The sequence below is a fragment of the Anas acuta genome, chromosome 3 (genome assembly GCF_963932015.1).
Source record: "Anas acuta chromosome 3, bAnaAcu1.1, whole genome shotgun sequence".
Taxonomy (NCBI): domain Eukaryota; kingdom Metazoa; phylum Chordata; class Aves; order Anseriformes; family Anatidae; genus Anas; species Anas acuta.
Genome location: NC_088981.1, coordinates 113,257,619 through 113,276,186, shown reverse-complemented (window position 1 = coordinate 113,276,186; position 18,568 = coordinate 113,257,619). Strand labels below are relative to the sequence as shown.

At 42.0% G+C, this 18,568-nt stretch overlaps 1 protein-coding gene across 1 annotated transcript; it reads right to left on the bottom strand.

Moving 5' to 3' along the window:
- Positions 1-4,378: 4,378 nt before the first annotated feature.
- On the bottom strand, positions 4,379-18,568 carry LOC137854870 (meprin A subunit alpha-like). Its single transcript, XM_068678827.1, has 14 exons — positions 18,436-18,568; positions 18,326-18,350; positions 18,178-18,231; positions 17,099-17,139; positions 16,910-16,988; positions 16,363-16,480; positions 14,585-14,760; positions 10,650-10,871; positions 9,810-9,959; positions 8,840-9,055; positions 7,475-7,933; positions 5,875-6,048; positions 5,106-5,313; positions 4,379-4,742 (listed from the first exon to the last, which is right to left on the bottom strand). The coding sequence occupies exons 1-14, from the start codon at positions 18,502-18,504 to the stop codon at positions 4,595-4,597; spliced, it is 2,139 nt and encodes a 712-aa protein (XP_068534928.1). The 5' UTR covers positions 18,505-18,568; the 3' UTR covers positions 4,379-4,594.

Sequence of the window (18,568 nt, the reverse complement as noted above, 5' to 3'; positions counted from 1 at the left end):
AAGCAGTTTTTCATTTGAAGATGTAGTTATTAACACTAAAACTAGAATGCAGTTAGAGACTAAGAAATGTTTGAAAATCCAGAATCTCCTTGAAATATATAGCCAATGGAAACTTGAAAGTCAGACCTTTGCACATCATTCCAAGCAAAATTTGCCTTTGGACAGCCATTCAGTCAAAGCCACTCAGGAAGGAGCTTGTACAGCTCTGATCTGCTGCAGAAGCCATCCTCTCTCAGTGAGTCAATTGTCTCTTCATAAATGGCAATTCACAAGTCTCTGGAGACAGTACAGTCCCACCACACCTTATTTCCGCTGATGTTTCACCCCTGAGATTTCATCACACATCCCAAATTAGGCAAGCTTGGGTCTAGACTGTATGTGAATGAAAAATCAGGATGTGATGCTGAGCTGTCTGGCACTGACGGGCCATCTTTCAAAGGTAAGGTCCTTGCCAGCATTACAAAAAGCACAACAGTTTGTGAAAGAGAAATGACTAAATTATCTGTGCCAGTTTTAAAGACAAGGGGCCAAGGTTTCACTTGTTTCTATGCATGTATCATGGAAAATGGAGAGGAAATAAAGGACAGAAGTGAGTGCTGAATGGAGGAAAAGGAATAGAAAGGCAAACTCATGGCAGCAACCACACTATCCCCTTCCTACCCTCTCTCAGTAGCAAGAACCAGGTCTCTGGCAAGGACAAGGTGGTTCACCAACAGCTTGCTCACCTCAGGAATCTGGTATTTTGGTCAGCTGGCTATTTTTGGTCAGCCAGCCCCATCCTTCATCCTGAGTCCCCTTTGTCCTGATCAAAATTCAACCTCCTCCATACACACCATCTTCTGAAGTGAGGGCTGCCATGGCACTTGTTTCCTGACAATTGCCATCACTCTTACCTCCTCTTGCTTAACCACAAGGCACTAAGATAAAGTGCATTGTAACAAAAACCTACCAGGGTTGTCTCATCTCTGGAAAACATGTGGTCTCTCCCCTACCTTCTTTAGCAATGGATCAGGACAAGGCACTACCTTGGCACCTTCCTCTGATTTATTCTATCTCAGGAAAAATAGTAAAGGATGGAATTGTGACATACAGGTTTCTGAGGAATAGACCTGCCTTCTCCCATACTCCCTGCTCAGAGTTTTGGACTGTGACATTTGTCGAACAATTATTACTTATACCTCAAGCTCAGACTTCACCCTTCATTGCTTAAAGACTTTATGAACCCTCACAGAAGCACCTAATGGTCATGTCTGGAAGGGACTGCTAGAGGTCATTGGGTCCAACACCATGCTCAATCTGGGACACCCAGAGCAGGTTGTCCAGCACCATGTCCAGGTGACTTTTGAAGATCTCCAAGGAAGAAACTCCACAACCTGTCTGGGCAGCTCATGCAAGTTCTCCCTCACCTGCCCAGCAGAGTATTGCTTCCTGATGCTTAGACAGAACCTGTTGTGTTCCAGTTTGTGCCCCTTGCATCTTGTCCTGGCACTGGACACCACTGAAAATAGCATTGCTTCACCTTCACTGCCCTCCAGATACTCACCTTCCTTTACCTCCTTTCAAATATTTATATACAGTGATAAGATCCCTCCTTGAACCTTCTCTTCTTCAGTTCTCTCAGCCTCTCCTCGTAGGTGTGCTCTTATCCCTTGAACACCTTGGTGGCCCTCCCCTGGACTCCCTCCAGTATGCCCAGGTCTCTCTTGTACTGGGAAGCCCAGAATGGGACACAGCACTCCAGCTGCAGCCTCACCAGTGCTGAGTGGAGGGAAGGATCACTTCTTCTGACCTGCTGACAACACCTTGCCTAATGCAACCCAGGATACCATTAGCCTTCTTAGCAGCAAGGGCACGTTGCAGGTTTCAGGTCATCTTGGTGCCTACCAGGGCTCCAAGGTCTTTTTCTGCAGAGCTGCTTTTCCAGATGGGTGGTCCCCAGATAGTGCCCAGTGCCATATGCTCAATATGAAAAAAAAACAGAGTCCAGGATGACTATAAACACTACAGCACTCCATGAAAATCAAAGTACCTCAAAACTGGGGTTTAGTTGTTAGGTGTGCAGTTATGAAACCTTATTTATTTATTTATTTATTTTTATTGGACCATGAACTCTGGTGCTGTCGTGGCTCAGTGGTCTGACCAGAGCATTTTCTTCTTACACTGCCCCGGGAAACATGTTCAGGAAACAGCTGTGCTTGCCCACTGTGCTGGCCAGCAGCTGGTAGGAAACTGGGTGTGCTGCGGGTGGACAGAGCTGAAAAGCAGAACAACTAATGGTCCTTCTCTGCCCATCCCACCTCAGTGGCACCTCCAGCAAGCTCCACTGCTTGTGAACTTGCAATAAGAGCCTCCTTGAGGTTTTGGTCCCCAACAGCTAACAGGATTCAATGCTGTTAAAAAGCCATGGTGTTGACAGGCAGATTCACCCCTAGACCATGTGATTCCTTGAGTACTTTTCTGTTAGAAAACCATGGTATGGAATATGACACACTCTACACAAACTTTGGAATCATTGCTTCTAAATTACACCCTCTCCAAATTCAGCTTTTTCTTTGGGATAAGTGCTGCTAATCCCTCCACAGCCTCTTCCTGGATTTTTTTTTTTTTTTCCCTCTGAGGGACAAGGTACAGAACAAATCGGAGCACGTCAGTTTGTGGCGGACCCACAGAGCCCACGGCCTGTGCTGCCATGGTGCTGTCTCTCCTCACACCACCAACCACCAACCCCTGAGGCAGGAGGGCAGCAATGGCCTGTCATGGTGTCCCTAGGCCCTGCATGGTGTGACAGGAAAGCAGTCGAGAAGTGGCGTGGCCTGTGTCTGCCGGCACTCCCCTTGACACACCTCACATATTTTTGTCCCCATGTCACTTTTTGGTGCCCAAGTTCAGAGAAGCCGGGTGCCCCCAGCCATCACCACACACTTCGCCTCACCCTCTTACCCCACACAGCCTGTCCTGCCCTGGCTAAGTAAATGAGGCAGGTTCAGATCCACAAGTGATGCCATTGCTGATTTAAACACACACACACACACACTGAATTAAAAATAAAAACCACCACAAAAGATAGGACAAGCTCCTCTTCTTGAATATAATAGCCATGACATCCCTTCCTAGGGGGGACATAAGCTTGGGGCTGGGAATCAGCAAAGCTACACCTGCTTGCTTCCCTGCTCAGGAGGCCTGAGCTGTGCCTTTCTCTCCTCTTCCTGGTTGACAAGGGGTGGCAAGCAACAATGCTGACAACAGGGACAGAAGGTACATGAGTTAATTGCAATGCAGGCACACTGGGGAGAGGAACTACCAGAAAAAAAATTGCACTTAGCAGCTTGCTTTTTGTAAAGTTTGTATCCTATGGACTAAGTGCAGCATTTGCACTCGAACTGCAGGAGTTCCAGAAAGCTGCACTTTGCTTTTGACTGTGTTTCATCCATTCCTGTGCTGCTTTCCTGGATCCACTGAGAAGCAGCAGCAACCAAACATATGAACTGCAAGCTTACATTAAAAATAGTTTAATAACTCCGAAATCCCCAGATTGATACTCTTACACCTTTTATATAATTATAATGCCTTAATTTAATACACAATGATTTGGTTGGTTTGTCATGCCACACAGGACTGGTGTGAGCATCAGGACAAAGCCAAGTGTAAATATAAGCAGCAACCAGCTCCCCGCTTACAACCAACTGTCATGAGAGTGTATTTTTTCGTTAGCTGCCATCCCTTATGACAGGTATCTGATAAATGAAAGGGTAGCTTCATCCTCTGTGATTACTTATCTTTTGTACTCTGAACATCTTTTGTTCTGCTTTTTGAGAAAACCTGGGTAATAAAGTTTCAAGTGCAGAGTCCTACAAAGCAGAGATCTTGGGACATATTGGATCACTGGCTTCCTGCCATCTGCAGTAAGGCGTTAACACATTATCCAGAAATCTCCAGTGTCACAGACCCAGTCTTCATTTTCATACACCCCAACCCTTCTCCTTGACTTGTGAGGCAATTATTTCTAGAGGGCTGTGAATTTAGGCAATTATTTCTAGAGGGCTGTGCTCCAGTTTCATCCAGTGCCTGCATGAGAATTTTATAGATGTTTAAAATAACTTTAAGATTATGACCAGAGAATAGACTTACACTTGAACAATTGAAAAACTTATGTTGCAGGATTTTCTAGAAAGACAATTAGCTTTAATATGAAATTATTTCCCTGGTAGAGAACTAGCCAAAAATGCATAATAGTAATTTACTGTGAATTTTATACAATAGCTACTCAGCTTTTGTAAATCACCATAGCTTCATGGCAAATGAGTGTTGATGTACTGATTTACCTATGAATTTTTACCCTTTAGATATCTTGGGTAGCTCTTAAAGGAACATTTCTAGATTCAGTGTAAGAACTTTTATTGTACAACTGTTCAACATGATCTTCTTTAATTGCCAAGTCTCATGAAGTAAACAGCTGGCAAAATGCTGACAGAGCATTTCAACATCTCTACGCTGGCTGGTCTTCTACAAGTTGTATTCATCATTTTTCACTGAAAACTGATGTTTGATGAACTATGGAAAAACACCAGGCTTAGATTTATCCCTCTGCAGATCTTTATCTTCTAGCCATCATGGAAATGAGGACGATAGTTAAGACAATGGTTCCAGCAATTCCACCAATTGTCATTCCCAGGATGCTCCCATGGACCTGCATTGACTGACACCTCTCACCTGTAAAGAAGAAGGTTTGTCCTGATGGGCACCTGGGAAAATAAAGCACAGATTTATGTGAATTAGAAGTTTTGTCCTCCTCCGTAGGCCCACCTTGAGATCCCCACACTCACGTTTCTGGATTGACAGTTCCCATTAGATGGGTTCACATCAAAATATCCCCACCTTGTTTGGAGGCTATGGACATCCTCTAAAATCACCACAGAAGCAGATTCCTTTGGGTGTCCCTTCTGGTCACTAACAGAAACTAGGCTCTGCAATCAAATATTTTGTTCCCACTGTTCTTTGAAAACACAGCGACACAGACCTTTGAGATCTGTAGCTCTGAATACTTAGTAGCTGCACCATTTGGTTCAGAGGTAAGTCAGGGCAACCAGGGAGGAGGTCTGTGATACCTGCAGCTCGGTCTCCCTTTCACATTCACACAGACTCCATCATTCTGGCAAGGGTTTGGAACACACGGGTCTTGCTGATAAGGCAGCCAGTCTTGAACGGGTTCCATATCCTGGAGAGCTCTCTTCTGCCTTTCAAAAGGGAAGCCTTCCATGACAGCAAATTGTTCTGATTGAACAGGGACTTCAGTATTATTGAGGTGAGTTAGATCTTTAAAAAATGGAAAGAGGTGAAAGATATCAGATAACCATGACTATTATTATACATAACATTCTTCATCCGAGAGGCTAGACTGGAGAGTACTGCTTGTCCATTTGTTCTTTACTGAGCTGCTGCCATACCATGGCAAGTTCTGTATATTTAAAGCACAAAGTAAAAAATAATACTAAAATTATAGCAACTAGTTAGCTAAATCAGTAACAGTCTGTGCTTTGGAAAATTGTGCCAAGTGTGGCTGTTCTGTTTGAAAATAAACAAAACAGGAACAGCCTTTTAGGATGGTTCAAAGCTTAGAATTAACATAGCTACTGGTTAGGGTGCTAAGAAGTGAATCTTCAATAAATCCATGCCATTTAGATTCCTCTGAGCTTAAACACTTCAGCCAACATCACCCACTTGAAACTAAAACACAAAAATGCTTTTCATAGTTGATCCCCATTAGAAGAGAAGATGGCTCAGGGACAGGTGGCAATAGTAATGTGAATGAGTAAAAAGGGATAGAAAGGATCAACAATTTGCACTTGCAAAGAGAATCAATAAAATGGTCGTTACCATTAAATTCTGCAAAAATAATCAGGTCATCATTTTTCAGAAAGCTTCTACGTTTCAGCTGGCTGTGGGAGATGAAGCTGTTCCACCCCCGGTCTACAGTTCTATAGCAATTGCATGAGCTATCAAATTTTCCAGTTGTAGATGGTTTCCCCCATATTATGGTTCCGTTACTACCTGCAAAGAGAATATGAGTGGCAAATAAAAACTGCGAAGTTCTGCAGCCTAGAGCTATGACAACTTTTTTTTTTTTTTTTTTCTGTGTTACAATGTTAAACAGGATTTATGCTGCAAAATCAAGTTCAGGGCTCAGATATGCAAACAAATCACGGGGAGCTGACAAATGATGTCAGCAGATGCTTAGAAATGGTCTGTGTGAGACCTTAGAAATGGTCTCTCTAAATCTATGTGAGGGAATTTAAATTCACAACTCCCCTTTAATTGAGGACTGACCAAACACAAATTACCTCCTTGCTTTCATCAGCTAAGAGCTCCCACCTGCATGAGGACACCCCCTTATCATCTTTTAAGTACCTATGGTTGAGAGTCTGGCAGATTTTGTTCATGGCTGTGGTTCTGTTAAACATATTCATACCCAAGGTTTAAAATGTCCTGCTGAAAAAACATGTACCAAATTTCCACTGAAAAATCTGAGGAGGGATGGAGACTAATCTCTGGTATTTCATACTGTAGCAAATTCAATATAGTTCCATACTTATTTCTTTGAATGACCACATCCATGAGGAGTCCTAGGGCTGGACGTGGAACTGTGATGCAACATGCTATATAAATCTGGAGCTAAAAGGTAGCCTGTGTCTGAAAGAGTCTTCAGTCTGCATCAAGCAAAGCAAAACTGGTGTCAGATGCTGCAGACTGATCTCGTAGGTGTTGTCAGGTATTTTGTTTTATCTTACAGCTACAGTGTGGACCTTGTGTATTCAGACTGTGTATGTTCAAGTTATATCAAGCCCCAAAAATATAGTTGTAGCTTAAATTATTGTTGGATGCAATGGAATAAAGCACTCTACTGGCATTATGTTGTCCTGTGGTGGAAAATCACAGGCAGAATGGGAATTGCCAGGCGTAGGAGAACTACCTACAAGTCTGTTATAACGGGTAATGGTTTTAAAATAAAAAAGGGTGGATTTTGATTAAATACTAGGAATTCTTTACTATGACGGTGGCAAAGCCCTGGCACAGGCTGCCCAGAGAAGCTGTGGATGCCCCATCCCTGGCAGTGCTCAAGGTCAGGCTGGATGGGATTTGGGCAGCCTGGGCTGGTGGGAGGTGTCCCTGCACATGGCAGAGGTTGAGACTTTAAGGTCCCTTCCAGCTCAAACAGCTTTATGATTCTACGATATTATTTAGAGTCAAACTCAGATATCCCAGTGATTAATCGTAGTAACAACCTTCTATGTGTTGTTTTTTTTTTTTTTTTTTACATCAGATGATCTTTTGAGATAGGAACTATGAGTCATAAACAGAAAAATGCCCCAAACTGGAAAATGAAGTCAAAGTTGCCCAGCTCTGACTCCTGCACTGTCCTGTGACTCAGATTCTTTGGCTTTCATTTCCACCGTTCCTCCAGGCAAATAACACTTACCTGATATAACCTGGTCTTTATTTGTGGTGAAACTTCTGCTTGAAGACATCCTTTTCAAGATGTCAGGGTCCTGGTCCAGCACTGTGAGCATGGCTTGGCGGTTCAGAGCTGGCCACTCTAGAACAGCATCATTCTCTCCACTGCACAAATGAAAGGCAATGCGAGTGTAGCCACTGGTGCTGGATTGGGGATATAGACTTATGCCATAAGCATAACCCTCAGGACTGTAAAACCGAGGGCTTTGAATAACGTCTCTTGATGGGTTTTCAAGGATTTGACTGAAATTCCGAATGACCCACACAGCTGTGGGACAGGGGGTCTCCGTCAGTGTGACATCGTCAATAATGATCCCGCCAGATGAATCATTGGGGTTTCCCTTTAGTCCTTGAAAGAGGTATCGGAACTTCTTCTGAGCACTGAGGGTTACATGAGCGATTTTCCAGTTATGGTCATTATCCGCTTTTGTGAAAGGAAGGCAAAACATTGACATCAGCAAGATTAGTGATATTCTGAAGCAGCTTATTCCTAGGTAGCTATTCCAGCTGTATTTTTAGACAACTTGACCTCTCACAGAGTCATGAAGACTGGAAGTCTTAAGTGGGTATTATGATTATTTTATGCTTACATTGCATTATCATCAAATTGCTTTGGACACATTGTACTAGGAACTCTTCACACATTAGTGAATGCAAGTCTTTAGTATAAAGAGCAGCATGCTAAATACCAAGACATAGGAAGTGGATGGGGATCAGTGACCCATCGTGTTAGAATGGACTGTTATGGCCACTTTTTCATGGACTCGTCCTTCCCTGCAAAATGCAGTAGCTTGATAAAGGCAGTTGATCACAGGTCTTGGGTTTTGACAGCAAAAATGTTTAGTGATGCAGTGGCTGAATTTGTGCTATTTAGCAAAATCACCCAAAGTGGGAACTCGGTTCACATTTCCAAAGTTACATATACTTTTCTATTTGCAGACGTATAAAAAAATCAGGCTGGAGTTTCTAATGTCTAAAGAAGAGCACAGGTATTCCTAATCTTTAAAGATGAGCTGCTCACTGTCAGATCATACTATAGCCAATGAAGATCTAGCCAATGATCTCCAGCAGTTTGGGGTCTCTCCCTTCACTGAGCATAACATAATATTGTTAGATTAGGAACATCGTGACTTCTGCTGTAGAACACTTAAATTACATAATCACAACCCATGGATTCACTGCTAAATGTGAATAATAAATATTGCATAATACCAAAATCCTTAGGTGGACTGCAACATACTCTCCTGGTAGCTTAAGAAAAATGCTTTGATTTCTAAGCCAACTTTTCCTTCCCAAAAGTTCTATATATTCCTCTCGTTTCTAGAATTACCCTGAAAGGTTTGAATTTTCCTCATCGTGCGAACATCTCCAGTCCCATCATCTTCCTTAAGCCAGATGATCAGCTTGTCAGAAGGGCTTCCTGTGATCTTATAGAAGAACTGGAGGCACTGCTGAGTTCTCTTGGGATAAAGGATTCGAGACTCCAGGACTGCTGCCTCCTCTGCATTTCCAGAGCTGGTGTCAAAGTACATGAAGTAGCCAGCATCTGTGAAAAAAAAGTGTAGAGCGTCAACATCTCTTTCCACCTTTCCTGCTACCTGCATGGTATATATTTATCATTTCAACTCCACTCTTTCAGTAGGCATACTCCACCCTGCTTGGGAATTTCTTCCTGTGAAAAATGGCAAAAATAGCATGTTAAAAACAAAATTATCCCTAGACTCCTATCATAAAAAAAGCACTGTAACTTTCTTCCTTCTCCAAAGCCAGCACTCCTCAAGCTTAACTTATCATTCACTTTCCAAACATGTTTATGAGTAGCTTATGGGTGCTATTCCATTCTTATCATGGAGCAACATAATTCTTACTCAGACTTTGGAAGCTGCAGTAAATCCCTTTCCAGGTTATATCAACAGTCCTCGGGTTAAGATTGTTCTTTGTCCCCTTTTATATTGCTGGAGTGGAGAACATTCCACTATGCTTTAAAAGCTTAATGAAAGCAGTGGTGCAACCATCAGCTCAGACCCACAGTGCCAAGACAAGTGCAAAGAAAATCGGTGCGTTGCTTAATGTGAAACATTACAAATAGGTGTTTTCTGTGTAGTCTTCTAAATATGATCATTTAATAATGTGTTTTCTGAGTAGCCAGTGCTGGGTTTTCTGAACAGGTGAGCACAATGACAGGTTCAGAGAAGTTGTTAAAGGTGCTGTATTTAAAGCACATAGCCCAGCACAGACATGCACAAGATACCATTGCTACTGCTAACTCCTTCTCCATAGGAAAATGTTTGTTACTTTACCACTGCAGCGCCCAGAAACTGTGTGGTCTTCCTGCCCTGCAGCACTGCTCTTCTGATGGACCCAGTCTTGGTCATCTCTGGTGCTCTGAATCATGCCACAGATATTTTCAAGCTCAAAAGAACACTGATCCAAAAACGTGTGAGTTGAAGCTGAAAAAAAAAAAATGCACACATGGTTATCTCCGAAGTATTGTATCATTTAAAAGAAAACTGGAGTATTTCTGCTCTAATTTTAGTGCTTGTTTTGGTTTATTTATACTAGTATAGACATCATGTAGTGATGGCCCAAACCCCAGCAATCACAGTCTGCTTGATGAGCATCCACTTGAAGCAAAGTCCAGCAAGCCACCTTAGGCAGGTTCAGCAGAGTTTGCCTGCACTTCTAATGGCAGATCCACAGGGACAATAACTTGTTGCTGACAATCACACCTGGTGATAACATCTTCAACCAGATCAGCAACCAGCTGATGGAGTGTCAGACTCTAGAATCAGCCAATCCCAGGTGCAAAATGATCTAATTAAGACTGAACATCAGTAAAAGAGGACAAAGTACATTGCCTTCACCTCACAGCAGAGGCGTAATGAAATTGCTCACATACCAGCAAACAACCACATGTCTAAGCCCCTAGGAGCATCATGGAAGAAAATGTGCATAACCTGACTTTTGTTGAGTAACTGTTAAATAACTTTTATAAATGCAAGCAGTTAGCAGAGCCAAAGAGAGGGACGAGGAGGGAGTAAACAGTTTGGGTCTCTGCACCACAGTCCCCCTTCAATACTGCTTCAAGAGCAGCTGAGAAGTATAAACAAATAATTTGTCATGGTTAAATTATGACTTACTGCAGTTATACATGCGATTAAGTCTTTCCAGGTCGATGGCACTGAAATCTAGACGTTGTCCAATTATGTCATTGAATGCTGGTATCTTCGTTGTGATTGTGGGGATACTGTCATTTTTGTTAAAGGAGTACGGTGCATAATGCATCACTGATTCATAGTCATAGGGAGTGTTCAGGTCAGTGATGTAGCTGTCATCATACTTCAGAAAGTTGTGTTCTCTGTCTGGTAAAAGAACAGAAAAGTTTTTCATCTCACAGATCAATTGGAAAGGAAATGTTTTTAGCATGGCCCCTTGAATGCAGTTTTATGAGGTAGAATTGATCTACCTGATAGCAATTACTTTAGGATAAAATACTCAAATGTAGCAAGATTGGCTTATGAAGTAATTTTGACAACAAAGCATTGTCTTTAGATTGCAGTTTTGCATCCTCATATGATTTCAGTAGCTTCGAAGTCAAATATCAATGAGCTGTAAAGAACAATGTAAAGGAGATCAGATTAAATGGTCTAATGGTAAGCATCCTGAAGGACTAAACTTAAGGATTAATGTACTTCATTCCAGAGCCTGTGAATATTGATGCAAAAGTTTCCCAGAATATTAGATCACATAAGAACAAGGAGGAGTCCTGGAGTTTTTTACTTCCTAACGAGCCAGGTATGGCAACCCTGGATTGTCCCCAGGCTCTGGTCTCCTTTGTAGCAAAGGGCACATTAGGAATCTGTGAAAAAAAAATAGTTTGTTTTACCCTAGATTGATTATATTGCTCTGGTATTGGTATGGAGATGTCTCTTGGAAACATGTGTCTCAAAGTCTCTTGGTGAAATCATTTGTTCTTAGAAAAAAAATTTCATTATGAAGGTGTCTAATGGGACAGGAAGCGGGAGCCATTTCACATACTTTGGCATGGAAGTAAATAAAGAAAGATTCCTAGCATTTCCAATCACAAATAATGTTTTTAGTATATCTGGCATTCTCCCTCTGAGAAGAAACAGCACATGACTGCACTCAGTGGATAATTACAGCTTCTCTGTGTAACGTCTGCCCTTCCTTGCAGCTGCATTCTCGGCACAAAGGTCTTCAGTCCAAGGCTTGAGATTGTATAAGGGCTTGAGTTTGTTTTCTTGCAGGTATCTGAATTGCACCTTTAATCAAAAATAGTAAGAATCTTGATAATTACATGCTATTGCTTTTTATAGCTGGAGACAAAACCTTGGCAGTACACAGGCATGTGTAACGTTTTTCAGATCATTACCAGGCAAAGGGTAACTTCTATTTGTTTTTAGAAGATACAAACCATACAGTGAGGAGGCAGTTTCATTTCTTAGGCTCTCCTGTGTGTTTTCTCTGAAATCTTATAGGTTTATCATCTTTTCTATCAATAGCAGCCTGAACAGGGGATCTCTTCTCTAGCCATCAGCTATCTGCATTGAAGTCTGTGAAAATGCATTATGGCCAAAATTGTTACCATGCTATTAAATTTGGGTTTACAGATCACTAATGCAGGAATAGATGGACACACATATATACATGGCACAATCATATCAGCCTTATTTCCTTTTAGAGGAGCAGATATTACTGCAAATTGAGGTGAACTAAACCAAAACCCCAGACTGAAGGGCACTGCACAAATCCAGCCTTGATAGATATTTTTTTTTACGGTCTAGAATTTTGTGCCTTTCTCTGTAACATGGTAAATCCTGTCCATGCTGACCCCAACAACACAGAGGAATTCATACTGATACAAACTCATACTGATGCAACCATCTACAAGCGGTTAGATGGAATATGGCCTAGAACTGTATATTTTGGCAAAAAATGCTTGTTTGACTTTTAAGGGCAGTCTCTGTTCAAGGTGGAAGGTATATGTGATGGTCCTAGTTGCAGGCTAGCATAGTGTTCATGTTTCTGACATATAACATGGCTAAATCCAACACAAGGTCAGCAAATAAACCTTTCTATTCTGTCTCTAATCATTTAGTTCTTTCAAACGGCTTCAGTAGAAGTTTTCTACTTAAGAAATTTGCCTAACTGGAAAATGAAAGCTTAGAGTATGGATAGAAATGTACACAGTATATAGGAATTGACTGTAATGGTATCAGCCCAGCTCCAGAGCTTCATTCAGAGTAATAATTAAAAAACATAATCTGTATTGTTTTTCTGTTGTTCCACATTTGTGGCCACTTAATAGACCACAGACAATCTCTCAATTCATCTTCATAGCCCTCCTCTGGACTTACTCCAGCAGCTCCATATCCCTCTTGTACTGGGGAGCCCAGAACTGGACACAGTACGCCAGGTGAGGCCCCACCAGGACTGAGTAGAGGGGCAGGATCACCTCCCTCGACCTGCTGGCAACACTCCTCTGCATGCACCCCCAGATCCTGTTGGCCTTCTTGGCCACAAGGGCACACTGCTGGCTCATGGTCAGCCTGCTGTCCACCAGGACCCTCAGGTCCCATTCTGCAGAGCTGCCCTCCAGCAGGTCAGTCCCCAGCCTGTGCTGTTTCTTGGGGTTATTCCTCCCTAGGTGCAGGACCCAGCACTTGCCCTTGTTGAACTTCATGAGGTTCTTCTTGGCTCATCTCTCCAGCCTGTCAAGGTCCCTCTGAATGGCAGCACAGCCCTCTGGGGTATCAGCCACTCCTCCGAGCTCTGTGTTGTCAGCAAACTTGCTGAGGATGCACTCCATAAAAGTCAGAATCCAGATACTATTACTAACATCATCAACTTCATCACCTTGACTTGAGCTGAGACCTAATTAGTAGTAAGGTGATTTGTTTTCAGGGCTGCTGATAGCAATAAAAATCATGGTCTGCAAGATCAACAGACACATTCCTGCTCAGCCACCACAAGAGACAGCATGTAGAGGGCAGAGACAAGTAGGAATGCACATGGCCATTCAGCTGGGAGCAATTCAAAATATCATATAATGCACTTGGAGGTCAGCAGAAACTGCTTGTACCAGCAGTTTTTATCTATCCAAAAGATAACACAATGTTCCCTGAATCCTGTTACTTTCTGAAAATCCTTTTGCATGTATTTTTAACTTATATGCAAAAATATTGAGTGCATTACTCTGGAAACTTAAGTAATCTGGCTTCCACATAGAGCATGAGTGATGCTCATGGCAGGGCAACTTTCCTGCACTGGCATCTCAAAGCATCACTGTTGGGAACCAGAGTTTATACTTCATGTCTTTGCTAGCATGCCTTTTGGAACTTGATATAGACTCCCATTCACTCTTTTTCAGAAAAATATTTGATCATAAAGTAGTACAGAACCAGCCCTCACAGAAGACAGAAGCAGAGACTGCCAAGGGGGACTGTGGAGACTCAGAAACCCACTGAATCTGATGGAGTTAAACCTGAAAGCAAGTATCTGCCAGAGACATTGGGCAGTGGAGAGCAAGGTAGAACCCTATTTTATGTGTCCTATCTGATCTGATCGCTTTGAGGCTTCTTTATGTACAAAGTAGATCTTTCCAGTCCCTGGAAAATCTCAAGCTCTGAGTATAAAAACTTTTTAGATTTTGGAGAACCCTTCATTAAAGAGCCACCTCGAAACTCAGAATATGTTGGGGTCCCAAAACACCCTCCCAGTAAGCTTACGATTTGTAATTATGTGGCAAGAGAAAATAGATCCTTAGAGAGGGGAAGTGATGTGCTCAAAATCAGGGAGCAAACCAGTTGTGGAGCCAAGGGGTAACGGTCTTCAGACTTCCAAGCAGATTCTCTCTCCTACAGCCTTCGACAGTCTCTGCTCTTTCCCCAGGGAATTTGTATCAAAATCTAGTTACAGACTGATTTACAGGGTCCTCTGGGGTGACCTAGTGTCTCTAAGTCATATCTTTAAGCAAGTTTTCAAATCTGTTGGGGGAAGAAAGATACTGATAAGTCTGCACTTTAGAAAATCTGACTTGACGTTCAAAACCAACCTGCAAGAATTTCATCCCACCAGATTGTCACATAGTCATCTCGGTCCATCCTTGACTGCTCATGGTAAAATCCCAAAGCGTGCAGGATCTCATGTTCTACAATTGCTTTGTAGTCACACCCTGCCCCAATAGAGAGGTTCTGTCCAGTCTGCAGGTCCCCCACCATGGACCAACACCTGAGAAAGAGAGAGGTCTTACTGTCAGATAGCGTCCTCTTCTTTGCATTTAAGTTCTGTCTGCTCACTTTAAATGCAAACTATATTATAGTACTATAAATCTTTCTTTAAGTACTGACCAAGTACCTAAATATCTATAGGTGCTCTACCCTGAAGGCAAACTAAGCTTCAAAAACCATACTCAGTGGGTACTGAAAACAGAGCTTGAGCCTGTGGTGTCTTCAATAGCTGCTGCCAAGGAGTTTCTGGTACTAGGCTCTTCAGCAGCAACTTGCCAAAAATCATGGTTTACATTTTTTTAGGACACATATCTGAATCTCAAGGCAGAGCAGAGGGCAGAAATATAAGTGTCTACATGCTTTATAAAGGTTGGGAGAACATGAAACATTCACAGCTGATATAATGAGATTTTTGTCCTTTTCTAGTTCTCTTTAACAGTGTGTTTAGATATAGGAAATAATAGCAATAGTACAATAAATTGTCTTCCCACAGTTTTTTGTTGTTTGTTTGTTTTTTACCTTTCTTACACAGATTTCAAAATCTAAATTCTGGTTATTCACATTCTTGGTAAGTTAAGAGGGTGTGCTTTGGGGTCACCTCATCCACTATGGATATAAAACAACCCTAGGTTGGAAAGTGGGAGCAGTTGAAGAAAACCCAGCAATAATAGGATTCCCCTCATCAAAGAGTAGCCATCCAAACATTAAATGCCCATTTCAAGTTCCTCATCTGAATGTCACAGAATCACACTATCACAGAACTGTAGGGGTTGGAATGGACCTCAAGAGATCATTGGGTCCAATCTACCTGCCAAAGCAGGTTCCCTAGAACAGGTTGCCCAGGTAGGCGTACAGACAGGCCTTGGATATCTTCAGAGAAGGAGACTCCACAACCTCCCTGGGCAGCCTGTCCCAGAGCTCTGTCACCCTCACCGCGAAGAAGTTCTTTTGCATGTTGGTGTGGAACTTCCTGTGCTCAATTTTGTAGCCATTGCCCCTTGTCCTGACCCCACAAATCACTGAAAAGAAGTTGGCCAAATCCCTCTGTCCCCCACACCTCAGGTATTTATACACATTGATGAGATCCCCTCTCAGTCTTCTTTTCTCCAGGCTGAGCAGACCCAGGTTTCTCAGCCTTTCCTCACAGGGAAGATGCTCCAGGCCCCGTATCATCTTTGTGGCCCTCTGCTGGACTCTTTCCAGGAGATCCCTGTCTTTTTTTGTACCAGGGAGCCCAGAACTGGACGCAGTACTCCAGGTGAGGCCTGACCAGGGCAGAGTAGAGGGGGAGGATCACCTCCCTTGACCTGCTGGCCACACTCGTTTTAATGCACGCCAGGATCCCATTGGCCCCCTTGGCCACCAGGGCACACTGCTGGCTCATGGTCAACCCGTCATCTACAGGCTGTCCTCTGTCCTCTGCAGTCAGCAGAGGGAGGCAGCTGCTTCCAAGCTGGATCTAAGGTGGGTTACTTTTGTGGTGGCCTCTTTTTCTCTACTGACAACAAACTTAGACTAAACTTTCAGACTGCTGAAGTCAGATTAAATGAATTTTCATCTGATTCTACACAGCAGAGCTACACATAAATTGATATAACCTTACCCGCTTCCTTTTATAAAGAATATGTAGGTTTTCTCTCCTTCATATGGCTTGAAGTCAATGCAAGACTTAAGACGGAACATCTCAAATGCCTGGAGAATAACTCCTTTGGCATTCAGATCTGGAAAACATGTCAACAACAAAGCACCTCTAAGACAAAGCATATCATTCACCCCAGCGAGGTAATACACACAGATTTGTGCATGGGACCAAAAGAAAAAAATGATTTAAAACAAAAGTAATTGTATTTGATTAAAATATGTTTTGTTATGATAGCTGTAGGGAAAAAGTGATATTGGTGTAAAGGAACAATCTGGTTATTTGTGAATTTTACCGTGAAAGAACCAGATTGGGAAATAAAATAAAATAAAATAAAATAAAATAAAATAAAATAAAATAAAATAAAATAAAATAAAATAAAATAAAATAAAATAAAATAAAATAAAATAAAATAAAATAAAATAAAATAAAGTAAAATAAAATTTTTATCACAGTGACTCCAGTGCAAACAAGGATTGGAGTTAAAATTTGAATAAAATATTTGCATTACCTAGGTCATTGCCCAGAATATAGGGAATGGGGAATTTCCATCTGTAGCTCTCATTTCTTATGGCATTTCGCTGCTGTTTCTGAAAAGGGAATTAACAGCTGGTAATACAGCTGCTGTGTGGAGATGGGCTGATTTGTACCAAAAATACAATTAGGGCAAATGCTAGCTATAAAGTTTTTAATTACTTACAGGGAGCATGATATCACCCTGAAAGAGGTCCAGTCCAGCAGCTGAAAAGAAATTTAATGAAAGGTAATGTAAATGGGCTATAAAATACATCAAAGAAATATTTTAACTCAAAAGCCATGGTGAGCCTACTCACACAAAGTTACATCCACAGGCACTTATAGAAAATAAAGACGGTCTAGCCTTAGCTTCAACTCAATATTTACTACTCAGCAATATCTGTATTTTTTATGGCAGAAATCTGGTGACATTGATTATCTGTGTCTAGTTTTATAACCTCTTGCTTGCTGCCAGGCAGTGGCAACAGTCACACAATGAGACAGTTCTCTAAATAACATAGTAATATTGAGGAATGCATCAGGAAAAACATTGTTCAGTGCACCATCTAGAAGGATATATGGAAATTTGCACTACAGGACATTAAAAAAAGTAGAGGAAGATTGTACAATGGGTTGGGTCTTTTTCCCAGAGACTTTTCCCTAAGACAAAGCAATCTTAGGGAAAACATACTTTACAAAAAAGATACTGTACAAAAGATACTTTACAAAAAACATATATAGATGGGGGGAGACTCTGGAGCCTTTCAGTTCATAAGATGTGTTACTTTCTTAACACCAGGCCAAACTTCAGAAGTAAAATGTGCCTGCATTCTTTGCTTACATAAAGTTGCAGTCTGTCTAGACCACAATTTCACCCACAAGAGACCTGAAACTTCAGCGTTTTGCTCACAATATAGAACAGAACAGAACAGAACAGAATAGAGTAGTTCAGTTGGAAGAGACTTTCAAAGGTCATCAAGTCCAACTGCCTGACCACTTCACAGGTAAGCAAAATTTAAAGTTTGTTATTAAGGGCATTTTGCAAATGCCTATTGAACACTGGCAGCCATGCAGCATCAACCACCTCTCTAAGAAGCCTGTTCCAGTCTTTGACCACCCTCACAATAAAGAAAATTTTCCTAATACCTAGTCTGATCCTCCCCTTGAGCAGCTTGGTGCCATTCCCATGCAACCTATCATTGGTCACCAGGGAGAAGGTACTGCTAGATTCAGGACTGGATGAGAATTTAGACATGAACTTACCCAAGTTTATGTCTGGAATATCTTTGGTTGTATCACCAGCGTCAGCATCTGCAGCTGCAAGACAGACAAAACACATGTTCAGATGTGGTGGTACACAGCAGGCAAAAGAAAATGCTACAAAACTCAAAACAGTTCACAGAGCACTTACTAGCTCCGCCAGAGAGATGCCCGACCTGAAAGAAAATAAAATACAGCCAGTATAAGCTATGGGATATCTCTGGACTGACAGGAGCCTGTAGAAATCAGGTTTCTACTTACAGAGACTGGAGTACAGTATGCATAACATAATAGAAGCGCTAGGCAGAGCAGGAAGCTGCTGGAGCCCATTTTTGCAGTGGAAATGAAAGCTGGTCCCCCTCATCTCTTGCATTATATAGGGCATGCTGCTGAG

Bases quoted from the DNA above. Each gene is read 5' to 3' on its own strand.
- LOC137854870 (XM_068678827.1), bottom strand. From the start codon at position 18,504: ATGGGCTCCAGCAGCTTCCTGCTCTGCCTAGCGCTTCTATTATGTTAT. The intron at 17,140-18,177 runs GTAAGTTCATGT...ATTTCTTTTCAG, and splicing joins TATTCCAGACATAAACTTGG to CTGCTGGACTGGACCTCTTT. The intron at 14,761-16,362 runs GTAAGGTTATAT...TCTCTTTCTCAG, and splicing joins TTCTTTATAAAAGGAAGCGG to GTGTTGGTCCATGGTGGGGG.